The 21,155-nt window shown below is 29.4% G+C and overlaps 1 protein-coding gene across 1 annotated transcript; it reads left to right on the top strand.

Annotated features, from left to right (window-relative positions):
* The first annotated feature begins 4,940 nt into the window (after nt 1-4,940).
* Nucleotides 4,941-5,876, top strand: LOC126842498 (ribonuclease H1-like). Its single transcript, XM_050579512.1, has one exon. The coding sequence runs from the start codon at nt 4,941-4,943 to the stop codon at nt 5,874-5,876; it is 936 nt and encodes a 311-aa protein (XP_050435469.1).
* Nucleotides 5,877-21,155: the final 15,279 nt, after the last annotated feature.

Genomic DNA, 21,155 nt, shown 5'->3' with positions numbered 1-21,155 from the left:
TGGCAAAGTGTTTTTCGCCTAGTTGAATATAATACGAATTCATTTTTTTGAGTTTTTCCAAAACCTTATCTTGAAGCTTTTCGTTTTCCCTTGGATCGGCTAACTCGGGTTCATCTGATTCATAAAAGACATCAGCAACAATATCTAATTCATAATCATCGTTCAATTTCAAAGTCTTTTTAATTTCATTGAAATAACTTCTCATATTCGTGTTAGAATGCTGTATCCGATCGACAGCAAATTTATAACTTGCCCATGTTCCAGAATTTAGGCGTTTACCAATTTCAATTGTGTGTTTCCACGAGATGTAATGTAGAACATATCTTATAACATTCCTGAAAATACCATGACATTCAGCAACGTCTTTGGTCAGTGTCTCAAACGATTCAAAATTAAGATTTTTGGAGCATTTATCTTTTATCATACGGAATATACGTTCTTGTTCCGCTTCGTCGGTAATTTCTGCAAAGTCGTTCAATAATTGTCTCAAATCAGAGTCTTTAATTTCAGATATCAAAAGCAAATGTTCAAATTTGAAGTAAGATGTACAATCTTCGATTTTTATACTTTTAGTTAAATTAGTCATTCTAGTGTTGATTGTCTGCTTGAGTTTGACAACGGAGGCATTGATTTTCTCGTGTGATATTTTTGGAATAGCACGGAGTTCTTGCAGAGATTTAAAATATTCAGAATTAACGTTCTTGTCGTTATACTTGTTATTATTATTTCCAACCTGGCATTCTTGTCTAGTGAATTGTTCAAGTTTGGTGTAAACTTTTTTGTGATCACTCAAAAAACGGATTCGTATATCTTCGTCGTTTAATATGTCATTTATGTTTTGCGAACCCAAACTTATAGAATACATGTACACGAGCCATAACGGTTCCAAGGAATTGATCTTACCGAAATTATATAAAATGTTTAACATGTCGATCACATTTTTTTCGAATAAAAACACAGATTCATTCGTAATATTAACAAGTTCCTTTAACGCATCCTTACCTTCTTCGGTCAACAGTGGTTCGATCAAATTCATATAATGACCACAATCAAACACATAACTACACATGAGTCTATTGTAAACGTCTGTAACATTTCTCGGGCTCGCCTTTGACCATGAAAAAGACCACTTCATTTTATCTACTTTTTTCAATTCATCGTGAGAGTATCCCGTATCTATATCGAGCAATTTTTTATAGTGTCTTCTCGTTTTTTTTGTTGCATAAGATCTACGTACACATGAATCGCCGTATTGCAAAAAACCCATTGTTAGTACAATTAGCAACGCCAGAGGCCAAGAGAACGACATGGCCTCGTTTAAACTGCAAATAATTTGATATCACCGGAATAATATGACATAACTACTTAACTGAAGTCACACAGGAGGAGTGGTTTCTGCAGTACTAAATAGTGTTTATTAGAAAAATAATTGTATGTAGTTTTTTTAGTTTTACCAAAACAAACTAGCAATAACATATTGTTTTTCGTTATTTGTTTGTTGTAGATGAGTTACCATACGGTATACTGCTATTCAATTTGTTTTAGCACTAGTGCAATTATAATTTTACTGTTTGTGCGAAGAATCCAATGTACAACAACATGTTTTTCGTCGGTCGACCTATTTTTATGGAATACAGGGTGTCCCGCTAGAATTTAATATAACCTTCTAGAATTTAGATCAAAAACACTTCAGACTATATTATTATATTCAAAATGTATTATATCAAACAAATTCACTATAGTCAGTTTAACAATAGATACAATTTAACTTAAGATTATTTATATAGAAAGATAAGAGCTGATCAGTAGATAGAAGTGATAAATGAAGATACTTGCTACACCAACTACGCGACAGACCTTTTTACCTAACCAAACAGATTTCTGTTCATATTCATGTTACTTATCTGCTAGATCTTAAATTGAAGAAACTCGATTTTTCTGAACATTTGATAAATATATTTCATAACACTACATAGACATGGTTTACATGTTTGTCGAATGTTCACAAATTTATCATCTATTTATTCATCATAATTGAAATATTTATATTATTATTCATTTATTTGTACCTAAATTTTACTAATTTTTATCAATAAAAAATGTATACCTACATGATGGAAAAAAAGAACCCATGAATATAGAATAAATATGTGAATATGATGCTTAAGTTATTAAATCCTGATGGGTTACACTGTATCGATAAAATCACCATCAAAGTAATAAAAATGTGGTTTTGCATTTGTTTATTCGTACAATCGATAAGATATCTTTTAAATTATTCCAAATAGATATTGCAGAGCGGTATACAGTCAAAAAATTATTCAACAATAGCGCCAAACAAATGTGGAAAAAAAACCGTAAATTTTGTAATCCTACAATACAGGGTGGTCCAACTAACGTAAGACACTCATAATCTATGAAAATATAAATTTATTACATATTTTACTACATTTTTCAATTTTTTGAAAATTTGTATTACCAATAAATATATGTTCTTAATTACATACATTTGTTAGATTTAAAAATTTTTCTTTTTCATTTATCTGTCCATTAGCTATGACTTTGTAAAAACACTTCAGACTATATTATTATATTCAAAATGTATTATATCAAACAAATTCACGATAGCCAGTTTAACAATAGATACAATTTAACTTAATATTATTTATATAGAAGGATAAGAGCGGATCAGTAGATAGAAGTGATAAATGAAAATACTTACTGCACTACTGTACATATTCATGTTAATGATTTGCTGGGTCATATAATGGAAAAAGTTTCCGAAAAACTCAATTTATCTGAATATTCGATAAATATATTTCATAACATTGCATAGACATGGTTTACATATTTGTCGAATGTTCACAGATTGATCATAATTGAAATATTTATATTATTATTCATTTATTTGTACCTAAATTTTACTAATTTTTATCAATAAAAAATGTATACCTACATGATGGAAAAAAAGAACCCATGAATATAGAATAAATATGTGAATATGATGCTTAAGTTATTAAATCCTGATGGGTTACACTGTATCGATAAAATCACCATCAAAGTAATAAAAATGTGGTTTTGCATTTGTTTATTCGTACAATCGATAAGATATCTTTTAAATTATTCCAAATAGATATTGCAGAGCGGTATACAGTCAAAAAATTATTCAACAATAGCGCCAAACAAATGTGGAAAAAAAACCGTAAATTTTGTAATCCTACAATACAGGGTGGTCCAACTAACGTAAGACACTCATAATCTATGAAAATATAAATTTTTTACATATTTTACTACATTTTTCAATTTTTTGAAAATTTGTATTACCAATAAATATATGTTCTTAATTACATACATTTGTTAGATTTAAAAATTTTTCTTTTTCATTTATCTGTCCATTAGCTATGACTTTGTAAAAACACTTCAGACTATATTATTATATTCAAAATGTATTATATCAAACAAATTCACGATAGCCAGTTTAACAATAGATACAATTTAACTTAATATTATTTATATAGAAGGATAAGAGCGGATCAGTAGATAGAAGTGATAAATGAAAATACTTGCTGCACTACTGTACATATTCATGTTAATGATTTGCTGGGTCATATAATGGAAAAAGTTTCCGAAAAACTCAATTTATCTGAATATTCGATAAATATATTTCATAACATTGCATAGACATGGTTTACATGTTTGTCGAATGTTCACAGATTGATCATAATTGAAATATTTATATTATTATTCATTTATTTGTACTTAAATTGTACTAATTTTTATCAATAAAAAATATATACTTACATGTTGGAATAAAAGAACCCATGAATATAGAATAAATATGTGAATATGATACTTAAATTATTAAATCTTGATGGGTTACACTGTATTGATAAAACCGCTATCATAATAAAAAAAATGTGGTTTTGCATTTGTTTATTCATACAATCGAAAAGATATTGTTTAAATTATTTCAAATGTACACTGCAGAGCGGATTACACATTAAAAAAATATTCAACAATATCGCCAAACAAATCTGAAAAATAAACCGTCAATTTGTAATCCTACAAAATAATTATTTTTATTAATTTTAATATTTTTACTTTTATATTAATAAATTATAATTTATTTAATATAACTTTTAAGACTTTTAAAACTAGTTTTTTAGAATGTTATTTTTGTTATATCGTATTTTATTATTTTGTACCTAATAATAAAAGTAAAAGAATAAAATGGGGGTGGTAAAGGATTCGCAGATATGATATTGGATTGTGTGCTGATGCAATTCCTATCGAGCCCTAGTCTCGTTTAATTCTATTATTATACTAATATGTGTTGTGCTATGTTGTTTTGTACGTACCTCGATTGTGGTTTAGCGACGATGTTGAAACAGCAGCTTTGTAGATTAAGTTAATTTATTAGTAAAATGGTTTCTTACTTGATTTAATCGGTTTTTAACAATTTTTTTTTTCGAGTTACGGCATTTTTGCATAGGAGGGTAGACTACGTGTTATGATTTAAACGACCGGTCGATTGTTGTCCTAACTCCGTTCCACTGAACCGGCGACGGAAATCATTTCATAACAAACCCATCAAAATAACTGTTTATAGAGTGCGTGGGCTATAATAATGACAAAAAAAAAACACAATAAAATGTATCGGATATACTTTGTATTTCGGGAAAATGTCCATATTATTTATTATTATTAATATAATTATTTATTAGTAGCTAAAGATTTTCAAGGGGAAACTCAGTTACAAATTCTCCTATGACGGGCCATCATTGAAAACAATAAATAGTAAAACTAACCCTGATATGCACGCAGTACTTATACTATAAACTAACTTCTAATAATTCAAACCAAAAGTTAAATACCTGGGTGTAATCCTGGACAAAAATCTAAGCTGGCGAGCTCAAGTTCAAGATAGGGTCAAAAGAGCAATGGTCACATTGTGGACATGCAGTAGGGCTCTTGGAGGAACTTGGGGATTAAAACCCATAGTAATGTACTGGCTATACACGTCAGTAATTAAACCTATGGTGATATATAGAGCTTTGGTCTGGTGGTCTAGAACAAAAGTAGTAACAGCCAGGAAGGAACTCAGTAGCATACAGAGGATGGCCTGCTTAGCTATCACTGGAGCGATGAGAACAGCACCAACAGTTGCGCTAGAGGCGTTACTGGGCCTACCTCCACTTCACTTGGAGGTTAAGGCTCACGCCAAGGGCACTGAATTAAGACTACATAATTCAGGAGACTGGACGAAAAGTAGTGAACTAGTTGAGCATGGGAAAATACTAGAAGGTAAAAGTCGAGAATTAATGGCCTACCCTTCGGACCGTATCAAACCAATCACATTTGACAGCAGTCTATATAAGGTTGAAATATCCCTGAGGAAAGACTGGGACATAAACCACCTGACACAGAGTGGAGGGTTTGTAGTGTATACAGACAGATCCAAAATGTCGGGTAAAGTAGGTGCTGGTGAATGGGGCAAGAAACCACACATTAGTATCAGCATACCACTAGGTACGACACCTACTGTCTTCCAGGCAGAAGTGATGGCGATCTTAATATGTACTCAAAACCTGGCAGTATATAAGAGGAGAAACATTACTATTCTTAGTGATAGTCAAGCAGCTTTGAAGGCACTGATCAAAACTCAAGTAACTTCAAAATTGGTCCCAGAATGCCGTACAGCTCTGGAATCATTGGCTAGGAACAACAAGGTTAAATTAGTTAGGGTACCAGGACACTATGGTGTACTGGGGAATGAACAAGCTGACTTCCTAGCTAGGAATGGAGCCGAATCACCCTACATTGGTCCCGAACCAGCGGTAGGATTATCAGGGCAAGGGCATATAATATTAATATAAGACTGTTAGGTTATTGGGCAAACTATGAAGATTATTTATAATAATTATAACATGTGAGGTCACAAAATTAAAATAATTACATGTTTATGATAACAAAACTCTTCATAGAATAAGAACACCAGAATTTAAATAGCCCGATTGTAACACAATTTAACATTTTAATAAAATTAACAGAAATTTAAATTTATAAAAAACAATATGCAATTAATTATCGACTATTTTTTCTAGAATAAAGAATAAATGACTTTATTACATCAAAATCAATACCTCTAAAATGAATACCTTTAAATGAATCTTCTACAAATCTCTTAAATAATAAAAAACTTAATTCACTCTCTAATATGTAAATATCATACTCTAAAGGATTAACCCTAGCATTTAACATCTTCAATCTTTCTTCTATATAATTTTCGGTGAACTTATTTTTAGAAAAGTGTTTTTCGCCTAGTTGAATATAATACGAATTCATTTTTTTGAGTTTTTCCAAAACCTTATCTTGAAGCTTTCGGTTTTCACTTGGATCGGCTAACTGGGGTTCATCTGATTCATAAAAGACGTCAGCAACAATATCTAATTCAAAATCATCTTTCAATTTTAAAATCTTTTTAATTTCATTGAAATAACTTCTCATATTCGTGTTAGAATACTGTATCCGATCGACAGCATATTTATAACTTGCCCATGTTCCAGAATTTAGGCGTTTACCAATTTCAATTGTGTGTTTCCACGAGATGTACTGTAAAACATATCTTATAACGTTTGTGAAAATACCATGACATTCAGCAACGTCTTCGGTCAGTGTCTCAAACGATTCAAAGTTAAGATTTTCGGAGCATTTATCTTTTATCATACGGAATATACGTTGTTGTTCCGGTTGGTCGGTAATTTCTGCAAAATCGTTCAACAATTGTATCAAAACGGAGTCTTCAATTTCAGATATCAAAAGCAAATGTTCAAATTTGAAGTAAGATGTACAATCTTCGATTTTTATACTTTTAGTTAAATTAGTCATTCTAGTGTTGATTGTCTGCTTGAGTTTGACAACGGAGGCATTGATTTTCTCGTGTGATATTTTTGGAATAGCACGGAGTTCTTGCAGAGATTTAAAATATTCAGAATTAACGTTCTTGTCGTTATACTTGTTATTATTATCTCCAAACTGGCATTTTTGTCTAGTGAATTGTTCAAGTTTGGTGTAAACTTTTTTGTGATCACTCAAAAAACGGATTCGTATATCTTCGTCGTTTAATATGTCATTTATGTTTTGCGAACCCAAACTCATAGAATACATGTACACGAGCCATAACGGTTCCAAGGAATTGATCTTACCGAAATTATATAAAATGTTGAACATGTCGATCACATTTTTTTCGAATAAAAACACAGATTCATTCCTAATATTAACAAGTTCCTTTAACGCATCCTTACCTTCTTCGGTCAACAGTGGTTCGATCAAATTCATATAATGACCACAATCAAACACATAACTACACATGAGTCTATTGTAAACGTCTGTAACATTTACAAGATTCACCTTTGACCATGGAAAAGACCACTTAATTTTATCTACTTTTTTCAATTCATCGTGAGAGTATCCCGTATCTATATCGAGCAATTGTTTATAGTGTCCTCTCGTTTTTTTTTCTGCATATGATCTACGTACACACGAATCGCCGTATTGCAAAAAACCCATTGTTAGTACAATTAGCAACGCCAGAGGCCAAGAGAACGACATGGCCTCGTTTAAACCGCAAATAGTTTGATATACCGGAATAATATGACAAAACTACTTAACTGAAGTCACACAGGAGGAGTGGTTTCTGCAGTACTAAATAGTGTTTATTAGAAAAATAATTGTATGTAATTTTTTTAGTTTTACCAAACAAACTAGCAATAACATATTGTTTTACGTTATTTATTTGTTTGTTATTGTTGAGTTTTCATACGGTATACTGCTATTCAATTTGTTTTAGCACTAGTGCAATTATAATTTTAATGTTTGTGCGAAGAATCCAATGTACAACAACATGTTTTTCGTCGGTCGACCTATTTTTATGGAATACAGGGTGTGCCGCCAGAATTTAATATAACCTTCTAGAATTTAGATCAAAAACACTTCAGACTATATTATTATATTCGAAATGTATTATATCAAATAAATTCACTATAGTCAGTTTAACAATAGATACAATTTAACTTAATATTATTTATATAGAAAGACAAGAGCTGATCAGTAGATAGAAGTGATAAATGAAGATACTTGCTACACCAACTACGCGACAAACCTTTTTACCTAACCAAACAGATTTCTGTTCATATTCATGTTACTTATCTGCTAGATCTTAAATTGAAGAAACTCGATTTTTCTGAACATTTGATAAATATATTTCATAACACTACATAGACATGGTTTACATGTTTGTCGAATGTTCACAAATTGATCATAATTGAAATATTTATATTATTATTCATTTATTTGTACTTAAATTTTACTAATTTTTATCAATAAAAAATATATACCTACATGATGGAATAAAAGAACCCATGAATATAGAATAAATATGTGAATATGATACTTAAATTATTAAATCCTGATGGGTTACACTGTATCGATAAAACCGCTATCATAATAAAAAAAATGTGGTTTTGCATTTGTTTATTCATACAATCGAAAAGATATTGTTTAAAATATTTCAAATGTACATTGCAGAGCGGATTACACATTAAAAAAATATTCAACAATATCGCCAAACAAATCTAAAAAATAAACCGTCAATTTGTAATCCTAAAAAATAATTATTTTTATTAATTTTAATAGTTTTACTTTTATATTAATAAATTATAATTTATTTAATATAACTTTTAAGACTTTTAAAACTAGTTTTTTAGAATGTTATTTTTGTTTTATCGTATTTTATTATTTTGTATCTAGTAATAAAAGTAAAAGAATAAAATAGGGGTGGTAAAGGATTTGCTGATATGATATTGGATTGTTTTCTGATGCAATTCCTATCGTGCCCTAGTCTCTTTTAATTCTATTATTATTCTAATATGTGTTGTGCTATGTTGTTTTGTACGTACCTCGATTGTGGTTAAAATGTATCGGATATACTTTGTATTTCGGGAAAATGTAGCTAAAGATTTTCAAGGGGAAACTCAGTTTCAAATACTCCCATGACGGGCCGTCACTGAAAACAATAAATAGTAAAACTAACCCTGATATGCACGCAGTACTTATAATAAAAACTAACTTCTAATAATTATTTCATAAATATTGAAAACTTGCTTACTAAATCGCAGAAAAAATGTTTCTTACACGTTCGAATGCGGTCAAATGTGATAAATAATAACAGATAATCAAACAAATATTTTAAGAATATAGCTGTTGTCACTTCTCTAATAAGGCTATACGCGGAATAAGAGGATAGCGTTCCCAAATAAAGAACAGGGATACTAGGGACAGGGAATTATATTAATGTTATACATTTATAGTGTAGAATAATACAACTATAGATTGGTAATTTGTATTTAATGTCAATGTGTTTCACGGTATTAAGACGGAATCAAACTAATGTTTGTATTTTACGCTCCTTAGCTGTTGGTTATCCGCTCTCTGGCTGCAAGGCCACTAGTTGAGAGGCTACTCAAAGCTCAATTGGAAGTTAAGTACATTTAATTTGGCTTTCCTATTCCAATGCTACCGATCTCAATAAGAAAGGTATACTACTCCGCTCAAAGACGACTCCACAAATGTACTCTCCCTTACCAAACACTTTTATAATGACTATTTAATCAGTAAAAGTATCAAATTCTTATCGAGAACACCCAAATCATTGGCAATTCAATGAAATTGGATTCCCGGGCTGCATTCGCTTCCCAAGAAATATAGTGAACCAGGATAATATTATAACCGGACTATCTTTAGATAATTAAATTATAATAAAATAAATAAATGATCAATAGACTAATAATAATTGATGACCAATTTGTTTCTATTAATAAGGGGTTTTACACTAATACTGAGCCATAAACAATTACGTAAGAATCATTTAAGAAATGTTCACCTTCCCCCCCCCCTATTTTTTCTTATTCCTAAAAAATGTATGCCAAACTTTAGGTCAATCCATTAATGTTAACCCGTCTCACCGGGAGTCTGGAATCGAGTAAATTGTAATTTTCAAAGAATAAATAAACATTACGCCACGTATATTTTATTTTTCGGGAAAACATGGTTGATTTTTATTACAAGTAAGATAAAAATATATTGGAATGTAGCGTATCATGTCGATGTATGGCATAGAAATATTATTTAATGCAGCATTTTTCTATAAAACATTTTTTTACCCAACTACTCCGGTTTATTACCTACTTGCGTATTTTATTTTTACTGTTGGTGCCAACACCTTTTGTCTTTAACCTTGGCTTAATAAAATATACGAAAAACAAATGTGCTATTCTACCGTAACTTGACTTAATCTCGATGTAACCAACAAAAAATTAGCTGTAGGTATTTACAAATTAAATAATAAAACAAAAATCAAATATAATTAAATTTATACTACATTATAAATAATGTTTTAGTGAAATATTAAAATTAAACATTTTTTTTTGTAAACTTTGTTTTTGCTGAAGTATCTAGAAAGACAATTCTTATACACTTTTTGTTTTAATTATAATTTCGTTTACTTGTTTTATACCAATTTAAAAATAAGTCTAATAGCTCAAAAAACCATTCATTGAAGATTATACTAGTATTTTGTTTAGGGTTAGAGTGGGGAGAGGAGTATTATTACTATACTATGTTCTTACTTCTTGTATTAACAATACAGAGAGAAGCCACTTTATTTAAAAAAAAATCAAGTGGGCTGCCTAAAACATATGTTGCACTTACGACACATACTTAATCAATACAATGGTACCTACGCAAAATGTTAACAGTGATGGTAATAATAATAACACAGATTTATATAGATAGGCATAGATACTTCAAAAATAACTAATGAGTGAATAAATAGAGTATAGACAAATAATTAAATAAACGATTGGATTAAAATAAGAATATAAGTGGAAATTGATATATGTGTGTCCTTCAGGACTAAAAGACATGTCTTACGCAGTAGGTCGAGTGCTAGACCATTCGCTTTGAGGAATGAGACTAGCAGCGACGAAGCCGTTTCTCTGGCCCCAAACCACAAACCAGTGACTTTCCATTGTTAACGGTAACAAATGTAGGCAATTACAACGTTTACGGTACTGTAGAAAGGTAGTTAAAAAATATTCTTCAACTACTTTTTACTATTTTTAAAAAAGTTAGGGTGGCCGTGAATTTAAGTTAAAAATATGTCGATTTTTTAAGTGATTGTCACGGTATTATAGCGGAAAGGGTGAACTTTATAAACTGTTGGTCTAATTAAGTATCTTACAGGATAGATTTCTGACCAATAAAGTAAAATTTGATTGTATATTATTGTATACTACAAATTCATATTTTATTAAGATGCATTAACTCTAAATGGCTTCTCGACAGTGTGTCTTTTTGTGCTTTTTAAGATTTCCAGAATGTGAAAAGGACGCCAAGCATATTTCGCACTAAAATGGCTTTTCACCAGTGTGTGTACGTTTGTGGCTTTCAAGAATACTATGACGAGCAAATGTTTTTAGGCACATTTCACACTGAAAAGGCCTCTCACCAGTGTGTGTCCTTTGATGTGTCCTATGACTTCCAGATTATGAAAAGGACACCAAGCATATTTTGCACTGAAAAGGCCTTTCACCAGTGTGTGTCCTTTTGTGTTTTTTAAGATTTCCAGATTCTGAAAAGGCCTTTAATCAGTGTGTGTCCTTTTGTGCTTTTTAAGATTTCCAGATTCTGAAAAGGACACCAAGCACATTTCATCCAGAAAAGGCCTCTCTCCAGTGTGTGTCAAGGAGGGGCTTTGCCTAAGCAGTTTTTACGTTTATTCCACTAATATTTTTATAATAATACTAATTAAAATGTCCATGTTGTACAAACTCCGTCGATAGGTTTTTATCATTTAATAATGTAAATAAAAGACAAATAACTGTTTGTACAAAAAAGTTTAATTCTTTTTGTTATTCGAGTACAGTCAGTGTGTTTTTTACTTTGTTTGTAAAGTAAACAAGCTGTGAAAACAATGCTAGCATCTTTTTCTTCGAATACCTACATCATGTTATATTCTTTTAATTGAGGCACAATAGTTCAAAGTCTTAAACATATATTTGATATGTGGAAAAAAGCACAAGCTAGGGTTTTTAGCACTGTCGTGAATCAATTTTATTAGTTATAACTTAAAAACCAAATAATAACATATAACTTTCAAAAAAACGATGTGAAACATAGAAATAGAATGTATAGCATTTTATTTAAAAATATACCCCAGCGATTACTTTAACTACAACTACAACATTTTAGTAGATCGATTTGATTTCTTGAATATTTGTAAATAATAAAAACATTGAAAAGAGAAACACAACCCTCTAAATTTTATGATGTACAATTCAAGGATTGGGGTTTGAATTTTTGGGGGTGCTAAGCTTGAGTCTGAGGGTGCTAAAGTCCCTAGCACCCCCTAGTTGCACGTATGGCTGCAATAATAATACTTATTAATAATAATATTTATTTGACGCCTTTAAGGCAATTGAGTACTCTACACATTTACAAATAAAAGAAATAGGCGGACAAAATAATAAAATATAATATGAAAAAAATACGTTTAAAAAGACTAGTTTTAAAAATTATAATAAATAAATTGTATTGTAGGATTACAAGTTTATGGGTTTTTTTTTATATTTGTTTGGCAATATTGTTAAATGTTTTTTTTTTACTGTATACTGCTTTGCTATGTACATATGGAATACTTTACCAATATTTTATCGATTGTACGAATAAACAAATGCAAAACCACATTTTTTTTATTATGATGGCGGTTTTATCAATACAGGGTATCCCATCAAGATTTAATAACTGAAATATTATATTCACATATGTATTCTATATTGATAGGTTCTTTTTTTCATTGTGTTTTAAGACCCAGCAGCTTTAATTACTTGAATACGAACAGAACAGACATCTGTTTATTGTTGGGTGAAAAGGTCGTTCTTGTAGGAGCTTACATAACTTTTTAGAGGCAATTGTGAGACGTGATATAACAAACTAAAATTATAAATTGAGGCCTTTCATATACATATTGTATTATATATATTTTTTTTTATTGAAAAAAAAACTAGCTTAATTTAGGTATAATAAAATAATTATATATAAATATTTCAATTTTGATAAATTTGAGAACATTCAACAAACATGTAAACTATTGTGTATGCAATGTTATGAAAAGTATTTGTGGAATGTTCAGAAACATTGAGTTTTTCGGAATGTTATTCTATTACATGACACAGCAGATCAGTAACATGAATATGTACAAAAGTGCAGCAAGTATTTTCATTTATAGGTTCTATCTACTGATCCGCTCTTATCCTTCTATATAAATAATATTAAGTTAAATTGTATCTATTGTTAAACTGACTATAGTGAATTTGTTTGATGTAATACATTTTGAATGTAATAAAATAGTCTGAAGTGTTTTTGATATAAATTCTAGAATTTTATATTAAATTCTGGCGGGACACCCTGTATTCCATAAAAGTAGGTGGACCGACGAAAAACATGTTGTGGTACATTTGTTTCTTCGCACAATAGTAAAATTACAATTACACTAGTGCTAAAACACATTGAATATCAGTACACCGTATAAAAACTATAACAAACAAATAACGAAAAACAATATGTTATTGCTAGTTTGTTTTGGTAAAACTAAAAAAATAAAACAATTGCTCGATATAGATACGGGATACTCTCACGATGAATTGGAAAAAGTAGATAAAATAAAGTGGTCTTTTTCATGGTCAAAGGTGAGCCTGAGAAATTTACAATAGACTCATGTGTAGTTATATGTTTAATTGTGGTCATTATATGAATTTGATCGAACCTCTATTGACCGAAGAAGGTAAGGATGCGTTAAAGGAACTTGTTAATATTACGAATGAATCTGTGTTTTTATTCGAAAAAAATGTGATCGACATGTTCAACATTTTATATAATTTCGGTAAGATCAATTCCTTGGAACCGTTATGGCTCGTGTACATGTATTCTATAAGTTTGGGTTCGCAAAACATAAATGACATATTAAACGACGAAGATATACGAATCCGTTTTTTGAGTGATCACAAAAAAGTTTACACCAAACTTGAACAATTCACTAGACAAGAATGCCAGGTTGGAGATAATAATAACAAGTATAACGACAAGAACGTTAATTCTGAATATTTTAAATCTCTGCAAGAACTCCGTGCTATTCCAAAAATATCACACGAGAAAATCAATGCCTCCGTTGTCAAACTCAAGCAGACAATCAACACTAGAATGACTAATTTAACTAAAAGTATAAAAATCGAAGATTGTACATCTTACTTCAAATTTGAACATTTGCTTTTGATATCTGAAATTAAAGACTCTGATTTGAGAAAATTATTGAACGACTTTGCAGAAATTACCGACGAAGCGGAACAAGAACGTATATTGCGTATGATAAAAGATAAATGCTCCAAAAATCTTAATTTTGAATCGTTTGAGACACTGACCAAAGACGTTGCTAATTGTCATGGTATTTTCACAAACGTTATAAGATATGTTCTACATTACATCTCGTAGAAACACACAATTGAAATTGGTAAACGCCTAAAATCTGGAATATGGGCAAGTTATAAATTTGCTGTCGATCGCATACAGCATTCTAACACGAATATGAGAAGTTATTTCAATGAAATTAAAAAGACTTTGAAATTGAACGATGATTATGAATTAGATATTGTTGCTGACGTCTTTTATAAATCAGATGAACCCGAGTTAGCCGATCCAAAGGAAAACGAAAAGCTTCAAGATAAGGTTTTGGAAAAACTAAAAAAAAAATGAATTCGTATTATATTCAACTAGGCGAAAAACACTTTTCCAAAGAAAAATTCACCTAAAATTATACAGAAGAAAGATTGAAGATGTTAAATGCTAGGGTAAATCATTTAGAGTATGATATATACATATTAGAGAGTGAATTAAGTTTTTTATTATTTAAGAGATTTGTAGAAGATTCATTTAAAGGTATTCATTTTAAAGGTATTGATTTTGATGTAATAAAGTCATTTATTCTTTATTCTAGAAATTATAATCGATAATAATCGCATATTGTATTTATAAATTTAAATTTCCGTTAATTTTATTAAAATGTTAAATTGTGTTACATTTGGGCTATGTAAATTCTGGTGTTATTATTCAATAAAGAGTTTTGTTGTCATAAACATGTAATTTTTTTTACTTTGTGACCTCACATATTTATTGTGAATAATCTTATAGTTTACCTAATAACATAACAGTCTTATAAAATATTAAAAAACCAATAAGTTTTGTTAATGTGCTACAATTTTAACATCATTCCATTTTTACTAAGTCAACTCTTAGTATCACTATGAAGTTATCCTCCATCAAATATGAAAATACAAGACAATCGGAGTCTGTGATTGTAATTTGGGGTAATTTATAATAATTTGTTTGATATTTTATTTTTTTGTTATTTTTTTGGTAGGCAACCTAACGCACACATGATAGTGTGTGCATAGGGTTAACTGATCAAATGGCACTTCGATAAGAAAGTTGGGCGATAATACGGGAACAACGCATACGTTAAAGGAAATAAGCAGTTTATACTTACCAAAGAAAATAGGAAATAGAGTTTATACACAGGATGATTCTTTTAACGCCCTACACTAGTTTACTCAAAAACTACAACACTTTTTTTATTTTAAAACGGCAACCCCTACTTTTTTTAAAAATAAATATAATCAAAATTGTATAAATTAAAATGTTTTCAAGTTTAATTTTGAAAATATTGACTTTCTAAAATTTTACGAACGTAGCTAATAAGAGCCGCTTTTTGTACTTTTTGATATTTAACGCCCATTATTTTTATTCGTTATTAGATTATTGTCGGTAGTTTGACAACAAGTTTTAACAAAATCCTAATAATAATCGTAGATAAAGAATAACGTCCTACAAATATAATATACGTCCGTCTACCTGCGTTAATTCGTTTATAGTTTATACTGGCGTTTCGTCGTCGTTGCAATTGCAACATCACCTGCTAACCATACACAAACGAGGCGACAATCTTCTTAAGGCTACCTCACTATGTTATATCTAAACATTATTATTTTTAGTTGTGTATAGATATAACACATCACATTGAATAGGTCTTTACAAAATGGTCATCACTTTTTTGTTTTTCATTGTTTACTTTTTAATTTTTATGTACATAACCTCGTCATACGTAAATTGAAGAGAAAAGTAAAGTCAAAACTATAATAATACTAGTTGATTCCAATTGAATGAAATGTGGTAGAAAGAAGTAGAATGCTGGGTTATTTTGTTCAGTGAATGAGTTTGGACGCATCGAAAATAAATGACCGTTACTATTATTATTGGCGGTATATTTTCAGTAAAACAGTATGCATAATATAATTTATTTGGACGGAGTTGTAAAAGAAAAAAATCGTATTGCAATAAGGTAACAGAATGTGTGCACATTAGAATATAAGTATTGGGTGGTAAAACGCGGTATCCACAGCACTAGTAGTATCTGATGCGACAAGACAAAAATTAATGTTGAAATGTCCTTTTCACGTGATGCATAAAGATAGGTTTTTTAAACATTCAGAGTCACCAGAGTTAATTATATAACTTGACGGTATAAGCCATAAAAAACGATACATTATTATATATTGTCTATGCATAAAAATATACAGAGGTCTTAAAGTATATAAAGAAAATCACATTCTACACTTATGAAATCATATTTTCTAACAATTTATTTGTTTTTAATATGGTTTTGAAAATACAAGTTAAGCTTGCACACACAATTTGTATAGACATAAAATTATGAGACTTTGTAATGTTCTACTAAATTACATTTATGTATTGACGTAGAGCTATCCGAGACTTATCCTCTCTTATAATTTCTAACAGGTATTAAACTAGTGCTTTGTATTTATTTATGTACCTACTAAAAAAATAAATATTATTTAATAGTAATTATATTTAAGTATACCTAATAATTGGCAGTGAATTTTAAGTATGTCTACTAATTCTAAAATTACCATTCAAATGGAAAAATAAAATTGTATATTGTTTGCAGTTGTCCGTTCAGCGTTCTGACAATAGTACAAAGTATTGCGTTCCAACTTTTTTTGGATAACACTGACTAGAGTAGGTGCGCCTGACTTCAAAAAACATAATATTTATTAATATTAAAGTTATAACACTATAATTTAAGTAGTTAAATACATTATTTTATTTTACCTATTATTTTCACAATGATGTAGGGTTTATGTAAAGATTCATATCATTCTACATCATATATCAAACAAACGCTTTTAAAATAGATAACTTGTCGCCAACTATAACATGTTGCAAGCTAACTTTATTCATGTATCGGGAATAGTAGGAAAAACATTAATTATCGGTGCTTTTACCTAATACACAGAAGACAAAATATTATTATAATTATAATAGGTAGTTTAAAATAATTTTAAGTAGTTCAATTACAATTTGAGCATTTTATAATTTTTAAGTAAACAAATCAAACTTTTTTTTCCCGAAAAGTTTAGATGTGGTTCACCATAATCAAAACATGTGCCGACATTTTCTTACACATAGTATTATGTTTTTCAAAACAACTTTAAAGATACGTATTGTTTAGTTTTAGAATACCAATTTCCAATGGAATTAAACGCAAATATATTTAAAATTAACGTAAAACGGTATGTGTTACTTGTTAGTATTAATATAAACAGCACATGGCTGTACGGTTATTGACTATTAAGAAATAAGTATTTCATTAGCTAATGCTAATAACTCTCACACTAAATGTTGGAACTAAGCGTGCAATATATAATTTTTTTTTAAATAATATTATCTATTTAAAACCGAAATCATTTATAGGGGTTACCATTTGAAAATCAAAAGTTTATGTCAAGTTATCGAGAAAGGGAGAGAGATACAAAAAAAAGTAGTATATATTAAGTTAGTCTTCTATACACAAACAATGAATTAAACATTTTTTTTTTTTTAAAACCTATGTAGTTTTTGAGAAAAGCAGTGTAGGGCGCTAAAAGAATCACTCTGTATATGACCTTCGTGGCCTGTTAGGCTCGCATGATGATTATGACAATATTACACTAAATAAACGTCATGTTTTTAAAGGAACCAAAATTTCTTTATAATTTACATTTTATCCATTAAAATACAAAATACGAGTTGTAAATATTTTTCAATCAAATCGATTATTCGTTATTTTTTTATCATATTTTATTCAATTTTTTTTAATACATTTTTTTTTCGTTTATTCCCTAGATAGTAATTTTAACTACTTAAATTTTTTTTTTTTCTTTTATTTTTATTTTCTAAAAAATCGTGAAAAATTTTCTCATCGAATGGATCGTTTTATCAAACATAAGGCATGCCTCTTTTAAAACTTATTCTCAAAACAAAATATCGTTCCACTTCTTTCCTAGGAGTTGGTTTAGACGGTGCTGGATTCTTATTCATTCAGATTTCTAATTCCAAGAGACTCAAATTTGTTAACTTATTTTGTACTGGTTTGGACTATGCTGCTTACAATGTACTTGTTTTTTTTTATATTCATCTTAAATCTTTTTGAAAATATTATTGGATTTTATCATCGTTTTATTTTGCCAAATAGTCGTATACTTATTATCTCAAACGAGAACATAATATTCAAAACACTGTTAGTTGTTTTATTTATTTGTGTTGCGATTTAAATTTCAACTATTTTTTTAAAACAAAAGAACAACACGTTTGCGTGGGATGTTTTGTACTATTGTTCAAACAGTAACATAGTTGTACATATTATTATGTTGTACATTATATAAGTAGTTCACTATAAAATGGTTACCTGTATAGTAGGTACTAAACCTACGGTTTATCTAAGTACAAAAATATTTTATTAAAAAATGCTACAAATAAATAATATTTGTACGGCATTTATGATACGCTGCATTCTAATTATTCATCTTCAATTAAAAATCATAAGCACATTTTCTCAAATAATTTATAAAAGCACATTTTATTCTTATGCAATAATATGAATTATTTATGAATTATATAAACCGTTGTTCTATAATACTGATTTAACTGTGTATATATTATACAGGATGATTGGTTATCTGTGATCCGGTAAATAAATTAAAAGATGAAATACTTTTTTAAATTATTCTTTTCATTCTTTCTTAGTTTAAAATCAGCCTAAAATTGATATACTTTTGCATTCATATAATGCCACATTTTGTGTGTTTTAACCCTATAAATTAAAACTTAATTGCAAAGCAAAAAAAACAAAGTATGGCTTTTGCTTCCATGGCCAAAGTAAAATGTTTGCTATACAAGCTGAAATCTTTGGTGCTTGAAAATCATCAAATAATATAGATGAAGGAAGGTCTTAATTGGGTTAATTGCCGTGAAATATAAAATAGCTGATCATATTCTAACTGAAAGTGAATGGTGGAAATACAAATATCGATAAAAGCACTATCATGGCAATAATGTGCTAAGCATTTTATTTTTAATAAGTGAAATGCCACATTTTCAGAGGCCTAAAAGGGATAATTTGTTGGCCTAAGCGGGAATATTTTTCTAAATTCTATACAACTTCATGGAAATAAATTTTTCAGTTTCAAAGAAATAATATACGACTACAGACTCTACAGCTATTTTTTTGTTAGTTACATCGGGATGCAAAAGTCAAGTTACGGTAGAGTACCACATGTGTTTTGCGTATATTTTTTAAGCCAAGGTTAAGACAAAAGGTGTTAACCCCAACAGTAAAAATAAAATATGTAAGTAGGTAGTTTTAACGGAATGTTTTATAGAAAAATGCTGTATGCTATATAAAATGCCATATGAAAGATAAATTAACCATGAGTACTGAATACTCCTAAATCCCCTGTTGAGTTACAACTATGATGATAGATCATTTTCGACTTTCGTTACATATAAAAATAAAAATTATGTAAACACGACCACTTTTTTTGGTACCGGTTAAATATGTTACCTAAGTGACTTTAATTACAGCTGTTACTTAATATGATCCAATTGTTGTTATTAAATTTAATTCTAAAAACACAATCCGAACAATATAGATTACTATTTTCAAGACATAACTATAATTACGCTACGCTGTAGTCTGTAATTTTATACATTTCCAAATGTTGTTTTTAAATTGCATCCAACTATTTATAGTTCAAAGACCGTTGAGTTTTAAACATATTTTTAAAATGTAGCAAAAAGCTTAAGACAGGTATTTTAGCACTGTCCTGTATCGATTTTATTAGTTATAACTTCGAAACAAAATTAAAACATACAGCTTTCTATTTTTAGAAATAATTTTTAGGACTTTGTGTCCGAAATTTGACATTCTATTACCATCAGTCAGTACTATAAGTGTACATTTTGGATTGTTTATCTTTTAAATTTAATTTTTTTTTTACAAATATCCAAAATTATTAAATCAATTAATTAAAATGTAGTTTAAAACAGATTAGTCAAGAGTGAGGACAGTTTAGGTATATAGGCAAAATGTATTACGTTTTGAAATTCAAAACATGATTTTCTCAGAATGAAAAAAAAAATGACATTGATCTTTTTCCCCGCAGCCCTTCATATATTAATATGTTTGGTAAATAATTAGCTGTAGTTGTCGTTAGACTCCTTGTGTCATCCGACTCAAACACAAGAATAGCTTACATTAATTTATCCCTAGATCTGTTGCCTTCTTTTTCATGTCAACAATACTTCAATCAAATTACTTTTAAACTTGTGTTAGATATTCTTTGTGTATAGTACTATTATTATACCCCGACAAACCAAAAAAAAAAAAGTACAGTAAAAACCAGCACAGACTAAACCAGTACAGTCCCCAACCAGTCAAGGGCCGTCTAAATCAGAATATTATCCACAGATTCGCATACAACCGTTTTTTAACCCAAAAAGGTGTGGAAAGCGAGGAAAATGTTTATAATTTCTATTTTAGGGAGCACAAGAAATTTTAGTCAGAAACTGAAAATTGAAAAATCCAATAAAGGGTTAGGGATTGAACATTTTCAACTTGTCCAAGGAGAATAGTCTTATAAAAAACAATT

The sequence above is a fragment of the Adelges cooleyi genome, unplaced genomic scaffold, assembly GCF_023614345.1.
Source record: "Adelges cooleyi isolate 19-005CV unplaced genomic scaffold, UGA_ACOO_1.1 ACOO_flye_CR_arks_rails_tigmint_CR_PRNA_529, whole genome shotgun sequence".
Classification (NCBI taxonomy): domain Eukaryota; kingdom Metazoa; phylum Arthropoda; class Insecta; order Hemiptera; family Adelgidae; genus Adelges; species Adelges cooleyi.
The sequence above is the reverse complement of the archived record's forward strand: the minus strand, read 5'-3'. Positions and strand labels throughout refer to the sequence as shown.

Coding starts and splice junctions, on each gene's coding strand:
- LOC126842498 (XM_050579512.1), top strand. CDS start 4,941: ATGGTCACATTGTGGACATGCAGTAGGGCTCTTGGAGGAACTTGGGGA.